The sequence below is a fragment of the Mesoplodon densirostris genome, chromosome 16 (genome assembly GCF_025265405.1).
Source record: "Mesoplodon densirostris isolate mMesDen1 chromosome 16, mMesDen1 primary haplotype, whole genome shotgun sequence".
NCBI lineage: Eukaryota > Metazoa > Chordata > Mammalia > Artiodactyla > Ziphiidae > Mesoplodon > Mesoplodon densirostris.
In genome coordinates this window covers 75,385,350-75,402,237 of record NC_082676.1, presented here as the reverse complement: position 1 = coordinate 75,402,237, position 16,888 = coordinate 75,385,350, and the positions used below count along the sequence as shown (strand labels likewise).

The 16,888-nt window shown below is 39.0% G+C and overlaps 1 protein-coding gene across 4 annotated transcripts in view; it reads right to left on the bottom strand.

The window, feature by feature from the left end:
* Positions 1-16,888, bottom strand: part of PLCB1 (phospholipase C beta 1) — a 687,466-nt gene that overhangs the window by 151,315 nt on the left and 519,263 nt on the right. For all 4 annotated transcript variants that reach the window (XM_060120282.1, XM_060120283.1, XM_060120284.1 and 1 more), the window contains one exon: positions 5,666-5,823. In XM_060120282.1, the coding sequence (XP_059976265.1) occupies positions 5,666-5,823 (158 nt within the window). The remainder of the gene's footprint in view (positions 1-5,665; positions 5,824-16,888) is intronic.

Here is a 16,888-nt window from a genome sequence, read left to right as displayed (position 1 = left end):
TAACATTTATAGAGTACTCACTGCATGTCATGCACTGTTCTAAGCCATGTCTGTATATTAAGTAAGCTCACTGAATGCTTAGAACAACAGCATGCAGCGACCCTACTTAATATACAGACATGGCTTAGAACAAGAGGCTCGGCCTGTAAGGGAGCTTCTCCTGGCCTTGCAGCCAGTCAGTGCTGGCGTACTGGAAACCTGGCCGTCAGACCTAGAGCTGCATTCTAAACTTCTATGGTCTCCTTTCTCTCTTTCCTTCTCAGCCTCTCCCTCCTCCCTCCTCCTATCTCTACCACAACTCTAGTCACCAGCTTAGGAAAGCTTTTGGAACATTTAAAGAAAACATTTACTGAATTTCATCTAACAATTTTAGCTGGGAGCACCTGAAAACTCTGGAAGTTCCCTTTTGGTTTTTCATACCTTTCTAATACTTTGCACGGAGCACCTGATCACTGAGGATAAGGTTAGTCTAGGTTTTAAGTTTGGTTCTTTTACATAAGCTGTCCTCAGTGGACAATGGATTTGAAAGTACCTGACTGCTCGACTGCTCCTCATTAAGCCCAAATCATTTTTTCAGAGACCTCTAACACTGGATCCAATAATCTATAAACCATATGGCTCAGTTACTAACCTCCAGGGGGAAAAACTGCCCTTGAAATCTTTTACCCTTGACGGACAACAGCAGGGTGTATTTGGATATCCATTTTATGTGAGCATGTATGTGGCAGTTAAATTGCATCCTAAATTATTACTCTCTCAGAGAATAACACTTTATTTTCAGAAATGCTCCATTTAACCACATACTCAAATTTAATATATTTTAATTATGTATTTCATCACTTTACTCAGTTTTCCATCTTATGCAATTGCTGGTTGCAAAGGAGCTGCCTGAGGGGTGAGAGAAAGGAGCAGCTCGGGGATGGAGAAGGTGGGTGGGGATGGGTGTGGGGTGGAGGAGACTGAGTGGAAGCAGAGAGTCTGCAGACCACGTGGCAAACTGTTGTATGTCATGACCATCGGAAAGGCTCAGGCAATGAGGCAAAGAAAGTGAAGAGCCGATATATGGGATATATAATAAATAAATCCAGAGTGAAAAATAAAAAATCTTCCATAAAGAGGCTGAATTATAGCACGTCTGTTTTCCCAGAACACAATTTTTTATTTTGGCCCAAGAATAAACAGGCAGTAAATGCCAACAGGAACTTTTGCTTTTGGGGATTTATCATAGATCGCATGGAAGCTTTCCAGGTTACATAGACTCAGAGCAGATAAACTGTGTGACATAAAAATGATGAACTTTTGCAATTGGTTTATGTTGCTGCTGCAATACATGCTGTGGCTATAGAATATAGTCTGATTACACCTTGAAGATCAGGTCCAAATCTATAGGATAGCCCAAACTGGCAAACATTGGGAGAATCTTTTCACCACCTACCGATATATGGAATTTCACAGCAAAAATGGAGAAAGGCAAAATTCATTTATCTGATGAACAGAGGCAAGAAAGACTAAAAATGAAGGCTATACTATAATTTGTCTATTTTCCTGGGGATGGAAAAAGTCATTAAAAATTTATTGAGCACCTACTATACACCAGATTCTTTTTAAAGTGCTTGGGACAGATCAGGGAACAAAAGAAATATCCCCATCTTTTGTGGAGCTCAATGCTCTTATTGACAGAAGGACACAGACAATAAAGAAAGAACATGAGGGCCTCCCTGGTGGCGCAGTGGTTGAGAGTCCGCCTGCCGATGCAGGGGATACGGGTTCGTGCCCCGATCTGGGAGGATCCCATATGCCGCGGAGCGGCTGGGCCCGTGAGCCATGGCCGCTGGGCCTGCGCGTCCGGAGCCTGTGCTCCGCAACGGGAGAGGCCACGACAGTGAGAGGCCCGCATACCGCAAAAAAAAAGAAAAAAAAAAAAAAGAAAGAACATGATAACTGAGTAAATTAAGCAGAGTGGTAGAAGGTGATAAGTGCCTCTTGGTAAATAGAAGGAATAAAGTGGTGGGGAGCCTATCAGGAGTGTGGGAGTACTGGTCACAGTATTAATTATGTCCCAGGATGCCTCCTTGAGAAGGTGGCATTTGAGAAATGCTTCGAGGAGGTAAGGGGTAAACCATGCAGATACCTGGGGGAAGAGTGTTTCAGGCAGAGGGGCAACCTTGCAAAGGCTGTGAGGCAGGACCTACCTATCATGGTCAGGGGACCACACAGAGCCCAGCCATGTGAGTGAGGGGAAAAGGGGTGATGAGGGGGAGAGAGATCACATGGAGCTTTGTCCCCCATTTCTCTTTGCATCCTGTCTTACAAAGTCATTTTACACAGTAGTTTCTGGAAAAGTAGACTGCCTGCTGATAATCAGGCAGAGAGGGCTGGGACTTGGGTGAGGCAAGTGAGGCGCGAAAGTGCAAAATTTAAAGAGACACTCAATCTCAGGTGCCAAGTCCGCATTTATATGTCAGTGAGAATAAGCACCTCCTTAAATTTTGCATGAGAGATGCTTCCTTGACTCACTCTAGTCCTAGTCCTGATGCAGAGAATTCCTGCTCTGTGTATTTGTCCACAAAACAGGCTGGCATTTCTAGTCCTCACATTCATCCCCACCCACCACCACCACCACCACACACACACCCACATCTCTGCCAGAATTATCTATCCTGCAAATGCACAATAGCAGGAAGCAAAGCTGTACCAACCAACCACCAGGATGACGAGTTTCCTGCTCTTTTTTGGCTGCCCCCCCACCCCCAAGTCCAGCAGGCAGTGAGAGGAAGCAGAATTCTGGGCTAGATTTAGTCTTTCAGTCCCTAAATCTGTCAGCAAGTGTGTGTATGTGGTGGGAAGTTGTGCTTCCAGAGCCCAGGAATAGATGCTCAATTGGCCCATGACTCTGGGATCACAGATGTGATTGAAGGACCACTTGTACGGTCCAGTGAACAGGAAGAGTCACTCTAAGCTGACTTGATGGCCAAGGCCAAGAAGCCAAAGTTTCACACAAAATAAATATGGCTTAGAATGTGCTTTATCTCCCCCCACCCCCCACAGTCTCCCCTTCCCCCAAAGGAAATCAAAGAACCTCGAGGATTATAAATGTTTAAGAAAATATAATTGCTCCTCACAGGGACTCTTGAGGGGATGGTGGGTGTGGGTGTGGGTGGCCCTCCTGGCAGTGGGTGTGTGCACAAGGCCATCAGTCCCCTAGCTCAGCAACGGCTCCATCAGGGTGTGCTGTCTCCCTTTCCAGGACCCTGTCCATCCATCAACAGATGGATGAGTACAAATTGCATCCACTCCACACAAGGGTCGTGTGTCCCCCACTTTTTTAAAAGAGCCCAATAGGTTAGGGCTGGTATCTTAGCTGACGAGGGACCATGGCAGGAGCTGGGAAGGTGGGGGACTATGGAAATAGAACAGTAACCCATTGATTTTCCATTAAAGAAAAACCAAATGACATTAAGAGTGCTCAACTTCAGAAGCAGATACAAAGATTTTGATCAGAACTAAGGTCAACTCCATATTAAACTTTGTTGTAAAGTTTAATGAAGGGTGCTATTTTTCACTAATTGCTATGTAATAGCCTAAGTTTCAGAAATCATGAAAAGTCAACTTCACAACATAGCAAATATATTTTAAGGTGCTAATATTCCTTCTGAGCACATTTTTATTGCTGTTAAGTATAGTATCTTTGATCAGGAAATTCATTTATCTAAACTGAAACCTGGCTGTCCCTTGAAAATCTTGCTTCTTTTTGCTGCCCTCTCAAAAGACAGATGTTTATTTTATCACATCCCAAGTGCTCCAGGGCTAAAGGCTGGATATTGGAAATATTTTTTGCTCCCAGTGCTACTTCTGAAATATTACCTTTCAATCTTCTTATCTTAAAAAAAAAAAACAAAAAAAAAACCCCCAGTTTTCATGCAGCAGCCAAACCAGCTTGTACCACTTCTTCAGTTCTGCCATCTACTGAATGTCCCCTCCTTCAGCAAAGACTTTGGCAAGTGGTTCACTTTTTCTTCATCCAAAGCTTTGTCACCAGTCTTGGTGATGTTAACATCTAACTCATCCAATATTCTGGCCTCTCAGCACTCCGACCTCCCCATTTTCAATGGCCTTCTCCCCAATCCACCTTACCTACCACCCACTTGAGCTCTGTTTCCTTGGTTACTTAGGGGGAGAGTTAGTGACCCAGAGCCAGTACTGCCCTGAGACCCAAGTAACCCAGGTAATGGGGCTCATGCCTTTGGACCCTATGCTCTAGAGTTATCCTCTGGCCCTTCTTTTGTGATCCCTTCCAAAGAGATGAGAAACTTGAGTCAGTCAAGGGAACATGTTGCCAAAAGCCCACATATCCTCTTTCTAGACCTCTCTCTAGTTACCTAGGACACCAGATTTCCCCAGCCCAAATGACCCCAAGTTCCTGCGGACAGCTCTTTGCAGGGAATGTGAATAGAACCTGGATATTTGGGCTTGGGTGTCCATATGCATGAATGTCAGGCCCTTTATGGTGTACGATGGAACTTTGGGTGGAGAGAGAAGGGAGATGACCAAATATACCCTCTTTCCTGACTAATAAGAGTAGTTGATGCTTCTTTATTAATTACCACTTTAGTCTTGCCTCCTAGATAGGATTTATCAAGATACCCAATTCTATGATTATTTCTGCTTACTGACAGCACCCAACCTATAGCAAAACCCTGTCTCCTTGAACCCTCACCCAAATCACCTAATACAGGCCAAATCCTGTAAATCCTCTCTAATACAATTTTACTGACAAACACAGTTCCCCATGACATGTGTACTCCCTTGTTGCATAAGCCAATAAGCCAACTTTGACCACTGGTGTATTCCTAGGGGTCTTTGACTGATAGGTATCAATGTGTCAAATGCTGATTATAATAGTCAGTCTCCTATATTGACTATTATATAGTATTCCACAGAATGGAATAGTATGTAATAATTAAATAGTGGTGATTAATATCATCATCATCATCATCAAGAAAGCAAAGAAGCTAGAGAAACATGCAATAATATTGTTGAATTTCCCAAAGAACATGGACTTCAAAAAGCACAACACAAAATAATGCATACTACAGCATGAATCCACTTATATCAAGTTAAAACAGTGGTGAAACTACATTGTTTAGAGCTGCACATAAACTAGTACAAATATGAAGAAAAGCAAAATAGTGATCACTATAATGGTCAAGAAAGTGGTCATCTCTGGAGGTAAGGAGGTCATTCTAATAGGAATAGGTACATGGGTGTTTCTGGGGTGCCAGTAATTATCTATTTCTTGCTTTAGGTGGTAAATACATGTGTGTACACTTTATATCCATTGGTTGAACTGTACAAATAAGTTTTATGTGTTCTTTATGTATGTTATATTTCACAAAGATAAAATGCAATAAAAAATGAGTGTTAAATAGACAAATAAATTGATATTTCCTCTAATAAGACAGTTTCTTTAGATTTTGGTTAGCAGTTCCCCTGATACCAGTTAATCATGGATGAATTGTTAAATTTTAGCCTCTGAAATTGCATAGATGATTAATAGCCTATGGACTTAATTGGGACCACTGGGACTTTCCACCTTAGCAGACTTTACCCAAAAAGGTGTCAGGTCTCCCCAGCTTCCTCTCTTAGCAATATTCATTCACTCTACCTTGAAGGATATCTCCGTGGTCATGGTGAACCCATGGGTGATGACTGGCTCCTCTTCTGCGGTCCTTCCCTTCCAGCAGTCCAACTCCACACAGCGACAACCAGACAGGAGCACTTGGCGATACATCTCGACGGAGGAGTTTCCAGCCAGCTGGCCAGCTGTAAAATGCCAACGAAATGAAGCTCAGACTCCCACAAAGCAAGGAAGACACTGGTGGCTTCCTAGAAAAGCTCATCAACAATAGGAAAACAGAGTTCAAGACCTTGAGCAGTTCTCAGTCTTTCTCCTGCCTCAGCATACCAGAAAGTAGTGGCACAATCCCAAATGGAATTGTGGCTCCCTAGCAGTGGTTTGGGGAAGACAGAATAGAAGGAGGAGAGCATTGTAACAATAACAATAACTCATGTTTATTAATGGCTTACCATGTGCCAATTATAGTTCTTTGGACTTTACATATATTACTACATTTAATCTTCATAAAAATCTATCTGGTAGAACTACCTTTACTTTTAAATGCTTATTTTCTAATAATGAAAATAGTATAGAGCATTTTATTTGCCCAAGTTTCCAAAGCTGGTAAGTGGAGGACCAGGATTATAACTTCAAAACTCAGTCTTTTAATTCTGACCCTCCCTATGAAGGGGTATTGTTGACAGGCTATTCTATTATAAAAGTCAAACCTTCTGTCATGTTTGTCCAAGGCACAAATGCTTAGGATAGCTAAATATTCTCTTAGCAAAAGTGAAATAAATTTGTAGGAATAAATTTAAATTTGACAAATGAAGTAAAAACTTATAATTACAAGACAGTGTTAAAGAAACAAGACCTAAGTAAATGAAAAGACATCCCATGTTCATGGAGCAGAAGACTCAAAATTGTTAAGATGGCACTACTCCCCATATTGATTTACAAATTCAATTCCTATCAGAATCATATTGGCTTTTTTTTTTGCACAAATTGACAAGCTGATCCCAAAATTCATATGGAAATTTAAAGGACTCAGAATAGCCAAAATGATCTTAAAAAATAAGGAAACATTTGGAAGACTCACACTTCCCAGTTTCAAAACTTAGCTACACAGCTCCAGTGATCAAGACAGTGTGGTCATATATATGGAATCTAAAAAAAAAAAAAGGTTCTGATGAACATAGGGGCAGGACAGGAATAAAGACACAGACTTAAAGAACGGACTTGAGGACATAGGGAGGGGGAAGTGAGAGAGTAACACTGACATATATACACTACCAAATGTAAAATAGATAGCTAGTGGGAAGCAGTCGCATAGCACAGGGAGATCAGCTTGGTGCTTTGTGACCACCTAGAGGGGTGGGATAGGGAGGGTGGGAGGGAGACGCAAGAGTGAGGAGATATGGAGATATATGTATATGTACAGGTGATTCACTTTGTTATAAAGCAGAAACTAACACACGATTGTAAAGCAATTATACTCCAATAAAGATGTTAAAAAAAAAATGACAGTGTGGTACTGGCATAAGATTAGACACATAAATCAATGGAATAGAATTGAGACCCCAGAGATAAACTCTCACATTTATTGACTTACAACAAGGGTCTCAAAACAGTTCATTGCAGAAAATCATCTTTTCAAGAAATGGTGCTGGGACAACTGGATTGCTAAGTGGAAAATAATGAAGTTGGATTCCTACCACATCGTATTAAAAAAAAAAACTTGAAATCAATTAAGCTCCTAACTGTAAGAGATAAAATTATAAAACTCTTAGAAGAGAATGTAGAGGTAAATCTTTGTGACTTAAATTAGTCAATGGTTTCGCAGATATGACACCAAAAGCACAAGTAGCAAAGGAAGAAAATAGATAAAATTTATCGAAATTAAAAACCTTTGGAAGCAGAACTGAAATCCTCTAGTAAAGTGATAAGAATTGTAATAATCAAGGAACCCAAGAAATCTGAGGGCAGAAAGAGAAGCCAAGCTATTTCTGCTTCATTTAAGAAGTCGATGGAAGGTACTAATTTTTGATAAGTTATTATTATTATTATTATTATTATTATTATTATTATTATTATTATTTTGGCTGCATCATGTGGCTTTTGGGATCTTAGTTACTTGACCAGGGATTGAACCTGGGCCACGGCAGTGAAAGCCCTCAGTCCTGACCACTGCATAGCCAGGGAATTCCCTTGATAAATTATTTTTAAAAGATTAATAATAAATAAGTTTTGAGACAAGCCCAACATCAAACACACAAATGGAAGTTTTTGCTTTTCCATATTAAAGATTTTCTGTGACTTATACACTGTAAGCTTCCATCATTTTTTTAGCAGTCCTTTAAAAGATGACATATTGATGAAAACTGTCAAAATGACTTTGAAATGGACAAGATCTGTCCAGTGGAGACACACAGGACAAAGAAAATGGGATTAAACCTATTGGTTTAATTTTATTTTTATATGCATGTCACAACATCCGATATCAGCATAACAAAAGGGTGACATTTTTCGGTTCTTTAGAGCCCTAGTAAATGCACTGAAAGGCTGATTAAGTAGGTTTGCATAATCACTTTTCTTTACTGGAAAAAATAGGACATTTTAAATACACAAGTGTTTGCAAAAGCAGAAATGCTGACAAAATAATCTAGAAAGTTCCTGATGCTAGATAATCAATTTGCCATTTAAAATTGCTTCAAAGTTTGTTGTAATAAAGGTCTTTGCTGCATAAAGGAAAAATGGAGAGTGGTAGTAAAGGGGAAAAGATGATCATTTATATGTTATTCCTAAACTTAAAGGAGGGCTACTTTAGCTAAAGAAGTGAAGAATTCAAACAATTATCAGGTTAGTTCTTTAAAAATGCTAGCTCCTTCAGACCACTGCACAGCCATTCAAGAGTGGAGCAGATTTTCTTGTGTACTACCTAGGAAACTGTTTAAGTGTATTACTGACTATATCCAATAATGTGCATTTTCATTAATATTCTGTTAAGTGTTACTAACTTCTGTAAGGGAGTTGCCAGTAAAGAACTTGCCAGTAAGCAAGTTGCTTCAATCTAATAATAGATTGAAGGTAGAAAAATACCTAACCCATATATATGAGAGAGAGAGAGAGAGAGAGAGAGAGAGAGAGAGAGAATAGAAGCAATTTGATGTACTTTTTGAATGTTGATCAGTTAATGTTTTGAAAGACATGGTAAGGCATGGGGTTAGAGATGGAAATGATTGAGAGAAAAAAGAATGGAGGAGGAGGGTGTATATGTGTTTGTGTATGTGTGCCTGTGTGCCTGTGTTGTGTTTATTGTCCAACATCTAAGCCCAAAATAATTCCTCTAAGGTAAATTTGTTCATTATTAAAATGAATAATCTGCATTAGAAAAGGAAATCTTCCAAAGAAAGCATTAGAAAATACACATTTATCCATAACTGTCCTATTGCTTGGAATGCATATTAGGTTTTCTGTATGTTTTCCTTCATTTATGGAGATTTTTTCCAAATATGTGAATTAATATTCGCCACTACTCTCTCGTTTTCCGCTTAGTCTCAAAGCTGATTTATTTTTCTTCCCTAAAATTCCTAACTCCTCATTATTATATCCTATCCAACCATTATATTTCCATTTGATTAGATCCAATAAATAAAGCTTCTGGGGCCAGGGGATTGCCACAGGTTTGGATTAATGATATGTCATGAGTCACTCAACCCTTGTTGTTTCTGAAACTAGCATCTGGCATCATCTCTGCCTGGCTGTGAACACCCTCTGGAGTACATTACAAGCCTATGATTGAACTTTGGAGCTGAAGCTCCATCTCAGATTAATTCATAATACTGCCCCGAGTCAGAGCTCTGAAACTTCTCACTTGACTGCATTCATTTTGGGCAGCTGGCTTCATTCACTTGAGCTTTGTCTCAGATTACCCAAGGCATCCATGGATGGAAGAGACCAGAAAATTGAAAATAACAATCTGTCTATTAACACAAGCTTCTGAGAAATTTCTCATCTTGTGGAGTGTGATGATTAATTGCCTCTATTTATATTTATCATTATTTACTGTCTTCTCTTCAATCTTTAGGGTAAGAAGTTTCCATATTGTGAAACTTTTGTTAATCCAGTGGCTTTCTTCAATAAACACTGTCCCCTTCAATAAATGGATATGGGAACCATTTCTCCTTGCTTTCAATGCTGTGAAACCAACAGCTACACTTGAGGGAACTATCCAAAATACAGAGGATGTGTTGTTCATCTTGACCGTCTCTAGGGCCATCAGTTTGATCTGATCTCTCTCTTCTACGTTATCTGTCTGCTGCCCCAGTAAGACCATTAAGGTCTATTTTTTTTAATTGAAGTATAGTTGATTTACCATGTTGTGTTCATTTCTGCTGCACAGCAAAGTGATTCAGTTTATATATATATATATATATATATATATATATATATATATATATATATATATATATATATATATATATATATATACACACACACACACACACACACACACACACACATTCTTCTTTATATTCTTTTCCATTATGGTTTATCACCATGAACCTCTTTTGAACATAGATCCAATTGCCATGGGATGGCTTAGGCAAGTGGGCAAAGAACTTTAAGCATATGCCTTACTGATTACAGGAGCCTCATCACTAGGATATATGCATATTCTCAAGTATTCTCTGTGGGAGGCAAAATACTGGTTGCTTTGGATACAAAAATGACACAAGACATCTTCCTTACCTTACCATTTAGGTAAAGAGGCAAGTACAAACAAAGAAGAAGGCTCTTATGTGCCAGGGAGTTTACACCCTCACTGCACTATTACACTTCTGGCTGTCATTTCTTTCTCTTTTTCCTTGCCAACAGAATAATCTATTTAGGTTCTGATATGCTTCAGGGTCCCCTCTCCAGCCCTGGGATAAATCTTAATTCTTCTCAGCCAGTCACATTGGTTCTGTGGTCCATGTTAGTACTTATTGTAGGGCATTGCTGTATGGTTTAACTCTGGGCTACATCTAATAGGGTGTAAAGGAAGTCTGCTGGGTGGGTTGGGGAAAACCTCACTCATACAAAACACCACAAGATGTGGATGTTCCCTGGGCCTGGAGCTTATTTTTTATGGAGGCAATGCTCAGGGTGCACAGTCATCTTGAAACAATAAGAGGATGGGACTTCTCTGGTGATCCAGTGGGTAAAACTCCATGCTCCCAATGCAGGGGGCCAGGGTTTGATCCTTGGTCGGGGAACTAGATCCCGCATGCATGCCACAACTAAGAAGTCTGCATGCTGCAACTAAATGATCCCACATGCCACAAGTAAAGATCCCACATGCTGCAACGAAGATCCCACATACCGCAACTAAGACCCAGCACAGCCAAAATAAATAAATAAATATTAAAAAAAAAAAAAGGAAAAGAAACCATAAGAGGAGCAAAAAGATAGAAAGCATCTGGGTCTCTGATGACATCAATGAATTCCTGATTTAATCAACCCTCAACCACTCTGCTTCTGGACTTCTTGCTCTGTGAGGTAGTAAATTTCTTAATGTTTAAGACATTAAGTAATAGTATCCTCTTATTCATAGCCCAAAAATACCCTGGCTGTTTCAATTTACTTTCATTTTCACATGAAGAAATTAAGGCTTAGAAGACTTAATTTACTTAAAGGCAAATTGAAACTTGGTCTGTTTATTTGCTAAGCTCAACTTCTTTCCATTCTACCACCCAACTTTCATAGGTTTGTGTGTGCTTTAAACCAAAAATAAATTATAAAAAGTTGTGGGCTTCCCTGGTGGCACAGTGGTTGAGAGTCCGCCTGCCGATGCAGGGAACATGGGTTCGTGACCCGGTCCGGGAGGATCCCACATGCAGCGGAGCGGCTGGGCCCGTGAGCCATGGCCGCTGAGCCTACACGTCCGGAAAAAAAAAAAAAAAGTTGCATATGCTAAGGACTAAATGAGTAGGAGAGATGTAAAGAGAGGGAGTGACACTAAGCATGGGTTGGTAGTGGATTGCCAAGGGAAAAACTATACCTTAAAGGATAAAACTATACCGTTTTTTGAACTTTTCTTCAGACAAGAACATATACCTTAGGAGTGGAATTGAATAATCAGATAGTTTAATTCATCAGAGGGATAACTAAAACCTCCAATCTAATGTTTTACTTCCCAAGTTGAATAAAAATGTTAATTATTCAGAGATATGCCACTTTGCTTTTCCTGAGTATATGGAGCCATTATCTCCCAAATGGTTTAGAGTATGGAAAGATTTATGAAGAGCTGAAAAACTGTAATTGAAATGAATGCACACTGTTCAGTCCTGAGAGAATCTTTTTTTTTTTTTTTTTTTGTGGTACACGGGCATCTCACTGTTGTAGCCTCTCCCGTTGCAGAGCACAGGCTCCAGACGCGCAGGCTCAGCGGCCATGGTTCACCAGGCCCAGCTGCTCCACAGCATGTGGGATCTTCCCAGACCAGGGCACGAACCCGTGTCCCCTGCATCGGCAGGCGGACTCTCAACCACTGCGCCACCAGGGAAGCCCCGAGAATCTTGTTTTGAGTCATAAGGGTAGATTCCTCAAGGAAAAACATAACTTAAATTTCCATAATCACTACCTGATGTACTGCCAAGTCTATCCAAAACCCTAGAAAATGACCATCGTAGTTAAACATCAACTCATTCTGTGAATGTATTTCTCTCAGTGATTGGATTTTACTTTTCCTTCTGGGTGTCTTGATAGTCAACAAAGGGGCAATAATGAGCAGAGAAATAGACATCATAATAATAATGCATTGCTAAATTGATTGGTTTTTATACTGTATGTTTAATCTTTATGGTTCCTTTGAATGCTCAAAAGAAAACATTCCAAATATTAAAGTTCTCCTTATTTAAATTTATACTGGCATTTCTCAGGAATACTTGTTCTTAAAATGCTCCAAGGAAGTACCTAGCATGGTCATGACTGGGGGAGGAGGGTTGATCATAACATTAGTGTGAGTGAATCTGTGAGCTTTTTCCCCCTATATTTGAAACATACTGCAGTAGATGCCAACCGTTTTTTGAATCTAGCATTTTAAAATCTCATTTGAACAGGAAAACTTTTCTTTTTCCATCACATACCCCTTCCATGAAATAACGTCTCTGTAGAAAATATTTCTACTTGTTCTGGAACTGCTTGTAAAGTATAAAATCTAACTCATTTTCTAGGTATTGATTTTAACATTTAACTGGATTTTATCGGGTTATACCTTGGTTATAATTTTATTTTATAACATTCTTAATAGGCTTTGGGAAGTTTGAATTTCTATATTATAGATGTTTACCCAAAGGTCTCTGAGACATAAGAGTTCTGACTCTCTATAATTAAAACAAGGACACTAATAATATCATATGGAGTAAAACCAAAATTTACCTGTTAGAAGAGGATTTTAGGCAAAACCTCAAGAACCTATATTAGAATTTATATGTAAATTTTAAAATTAATTATATGGAATTCTCCTTAGTTCCCCTGCAAGAAAATAAGAGATTTTGACTGGTATTGGGACAAGGTAATATTGTAAGAATGGAGATTTACATAATGCAAACCCTGGTATGAAAATATATGTCTCAGAAACGTGAGGAAGATAAGTTTTAAAAAAAACCTTAAAGATCAGAACATGGTCTAACATAGGTAACATAGCTTTATAAATTGAATATTTAAAAAGATGTGAATTCTAATCCTACTAGAAATTTAAAAATTGGGGAGAGAGTTGGTTTACTTGGTCAGAAATCATGTATATCAGATGGTCATAATATGAAATCATTGTACAGAAATTTGGAGACAGCTCTTTGAGTTCTTTCTTCAGCAAAATGTAGAGTGGACCCTTCTCTTTTACAGTAGCTGAAAACTCTACTTTCTGAAAACTATTGGCCATTAATATGGTAACACCCCAAACCCAACTGACACAATGGAGCCAAGTTCTCTACCATATTTGTGCTGACCAAGTTAATCAGAGAGAGGGCAAATGAATGACTCTGGAAGAAATTAGTTGGACTAAAAATCCTTAGTAAAATGCAGTTAAAAAACAAAAAGAATGCTGAGAAAAATTGAACAGTATTTTGTAGTTCTATTGTTTGTGTTGATATTGAACAATTTTCTTGGAACTATTATTGTGTTGTCAGTAAAGCAAATGAGTAATTATGTATAATTTGTTAGGTATCAAGATTGATATAAGAAGCACAGCTATAGAATCAAGAATTTAAATTGGAAGATAGGAGTAGAAATCTTTATGTGAATTATTGTGCCTTAACAAGAAGAAAAATGTATCTTTTCTTGCTTTGTTCACTGAAATGGTCCAGAAACAACATTCCATAGCACAGCGTTCAAATTGCTGTTACCCATATGCATATTTTTTCACACTAAAAGGAACAAGGGATCGTTGGGGGAAAAGTCTGATTCCATGCGTGGTGCAGAAAGATGAGCCTGGAAGATCTTTATGTGCCAGAAAACAAGGACATTTTTCAAAGATCATTGGGTCATGTCAAGAGGAGAGAGAAACCAGCCTAAAATATGTTTCCACTGACCAAAGCTGAGATGATTTGAACATCAAAAGGAGAATAGTGGCTGTGGTTGAGTGAACCTATGTAAACTCTGAAAACTTTGTCCATAATGATATGCAAAAAGGGAAAAATTAATATACTCTGGAAGAAGGTAAAAAGAATAGAACGTATATATACCCAGTCAGTCTTGTCATTCAGTCATTTTGGTATCATTGCCTGATTTGTTATATGGCAAATAATACAGATACTAATGGATGTAAATATATTCATTTTTGGACTTAAAAAAAAAACTATTGGTAAAATTATTGCATAGTGTGACTTCCAGATAGATAAAACAACATGCAGTGTCCAAAATTTAACTGAACATATGTTTAAGTATTTTTAAGCATTTTGGGGTCCTAAGTACAAGATAAATGCAAGATTCAATCATGTGTCAAAGTCTTTAACATTATATTCCTTAGGATCCTGTCAAGTCAAAGATCTAGACTTTTACCTGAGGTTCTATAGACCTCCTCAAACTTGAATGAGAAAAAAGATTACATCTTTAACTCAAATCACTATGTGCAATTTAACATTCTCTTAAGTTATGAATGTAGGCCACAAATCACTGTAGTACTAGCAGGACAGTGACTTTGTCACCAGTAGAAATCACAGATCTTTTCATATCATATTCCAATTGTTGCAAATATCACACATATTATTTATACAATTTTTTAAAATTGTGTTAACAAAATATATACAATTTTATCCAAATTTTTTTTTCAATATTTGATCAAAATATTTCAATGGAAGTTTTTCCTCTTTAATTCTATGTACATTATTTTATGCGTTTAACATTCTTAGAAGGGTCCATAGGCTTCACCAGACTGCCAGATACATCAATGATACCAAATAAGATTAAGGACCTCTGGGAAGGAAAAAATCCTTTACAAATTCTTAGCTATTTGAGTGGGAGCTGCAAAATTTTTGTAGTAAGTCTAAGAAACTGAATCCAAGAAAGTGGGCTAAGTGGACACTCTCTTCTTGAAGCTATGAAACCTGTAGTAATTTTAAAACTGGGCTAAGGGGCTTCCCTGTTGGCGCATTGGTTAAGAATCTGCCTGCCAATGCAAGGGACATGGGTTCGACTCCTGGTCCAAGAAGATCCCACATGCCGCGGAGCAGCTAAGCCTGTGCACCACAACTACTGAGCCTGTGCTCTAGAGCCTGCAAGCCACAACTACTGAGCCCACGCACCACAACTACTGAAGCCTGCGTTCCTAGAGCCTGTGCTCCACAACAAGAGAAGCCACAACAATGAGCCCATGCACAGCAACGAAGACCCAACGCAGTCAAAAATAAAGACAAACAAATAAATAAATAAATTTATAAAAAAAATAAAACAGGGCTAAGAATATTCTGACATTCCTCCCATTGAGAGCTGTGGTCTATGTCCCCTACCTTGAAGCTGGGTAGGTTTGTGACATGTTTGACAAATAAAGAAAGAAGTGACAGTATGGAACTTCAGAGGCTAAGTGCAAAAGAGCAATTAAGCTTCCTCCATGTTTTTTTGGGACACTTATTTTTGCAGCTATAAGCTGCCATGTAAAAAGTCTACCTACCCTGGGGCTGCCATGCTGTGAGGAAGACAAAGACACATGCGGAGGCCAATTTTAGGCAATTAGGTCATCAGTCTTAACTGAGCCCAGCTGTTGGGTCACTAGCCCAGGTCCAGACATGTTGGTGGTGAAACCTCCAGATGATTCCAACAACCAAGCCTTTTGTGTCACCCCAGGCATTCACTTCCCAGCTGTACCCCAAGACACCAGGGAACAGAAACAAGCCATCTGCTCTGTGTCTTGTCTGAATTCCTGACATATAGAATATGGTCAAAATAAAATGGTGGCTGATTTATGTCCCTGTGTTTTGGTGTGATTGGTTATACAGTAAGAAATGACAAGAATAGGGTTTAGGATGAACCAAACATGAATCTAATTAGTTTTAAAGCATGAATCTCTCTTAGTAGGTATGTAGTTGAAACAAAACAGGCTGCAAGTAGCATGAGAGCAGTCCGATTTTCATGAAGAACATGCAAGTTGCAGTTCAACTGCCTGTAGAACTCAGAGTGTATGATTCTGACAAGATGGTCTCAAATGATATGGAATCATCCTGAAATAGCTCATTCTAGCAGTCCAGGGGCCACATTGCTATCTCTGTCCAAGAGTCATTTCTATTCTAAGCTATTTTTCACCAAGTGTGGGATACCAGGCTAACGCTGGATTTGATGCTAGCACAACATACATTTGTGCCTAGAGGAATGGATCCCCTTAAGGAATTCAGAAGACTGAACTGCTTATTTGCCAGATGGCTGAACCCTGTGAAATTCTCTTGAACACTCTCATGAATACCTAGTGCCTGGACCTCCCTGCTATTATGTGCATGGCATTGCTGGTCTATCCTACCACACAAACCACACACCCCTAGGCAATGAGCCACAAGCACATCAAAACCTCCCCCAAGGCACGGCAAGTACCTATAACTTACAGATACCAAATGAGACCCCAGACTTTGGTTGCATTGTGGGTCTTAAGGTCTGGCAGTCTTATATTCATTTGGGTGATGAAGCAAGAAAGTGACAAAGTTTTGAAAAGTCCTTTTTTTTTTAACCAGTAGGTTTTTTTTTTTTTTTTTTTTTTTTACAAAGTCTTTCTAAGGCTGGTAATATGAGAGTATCTGCAAGAAA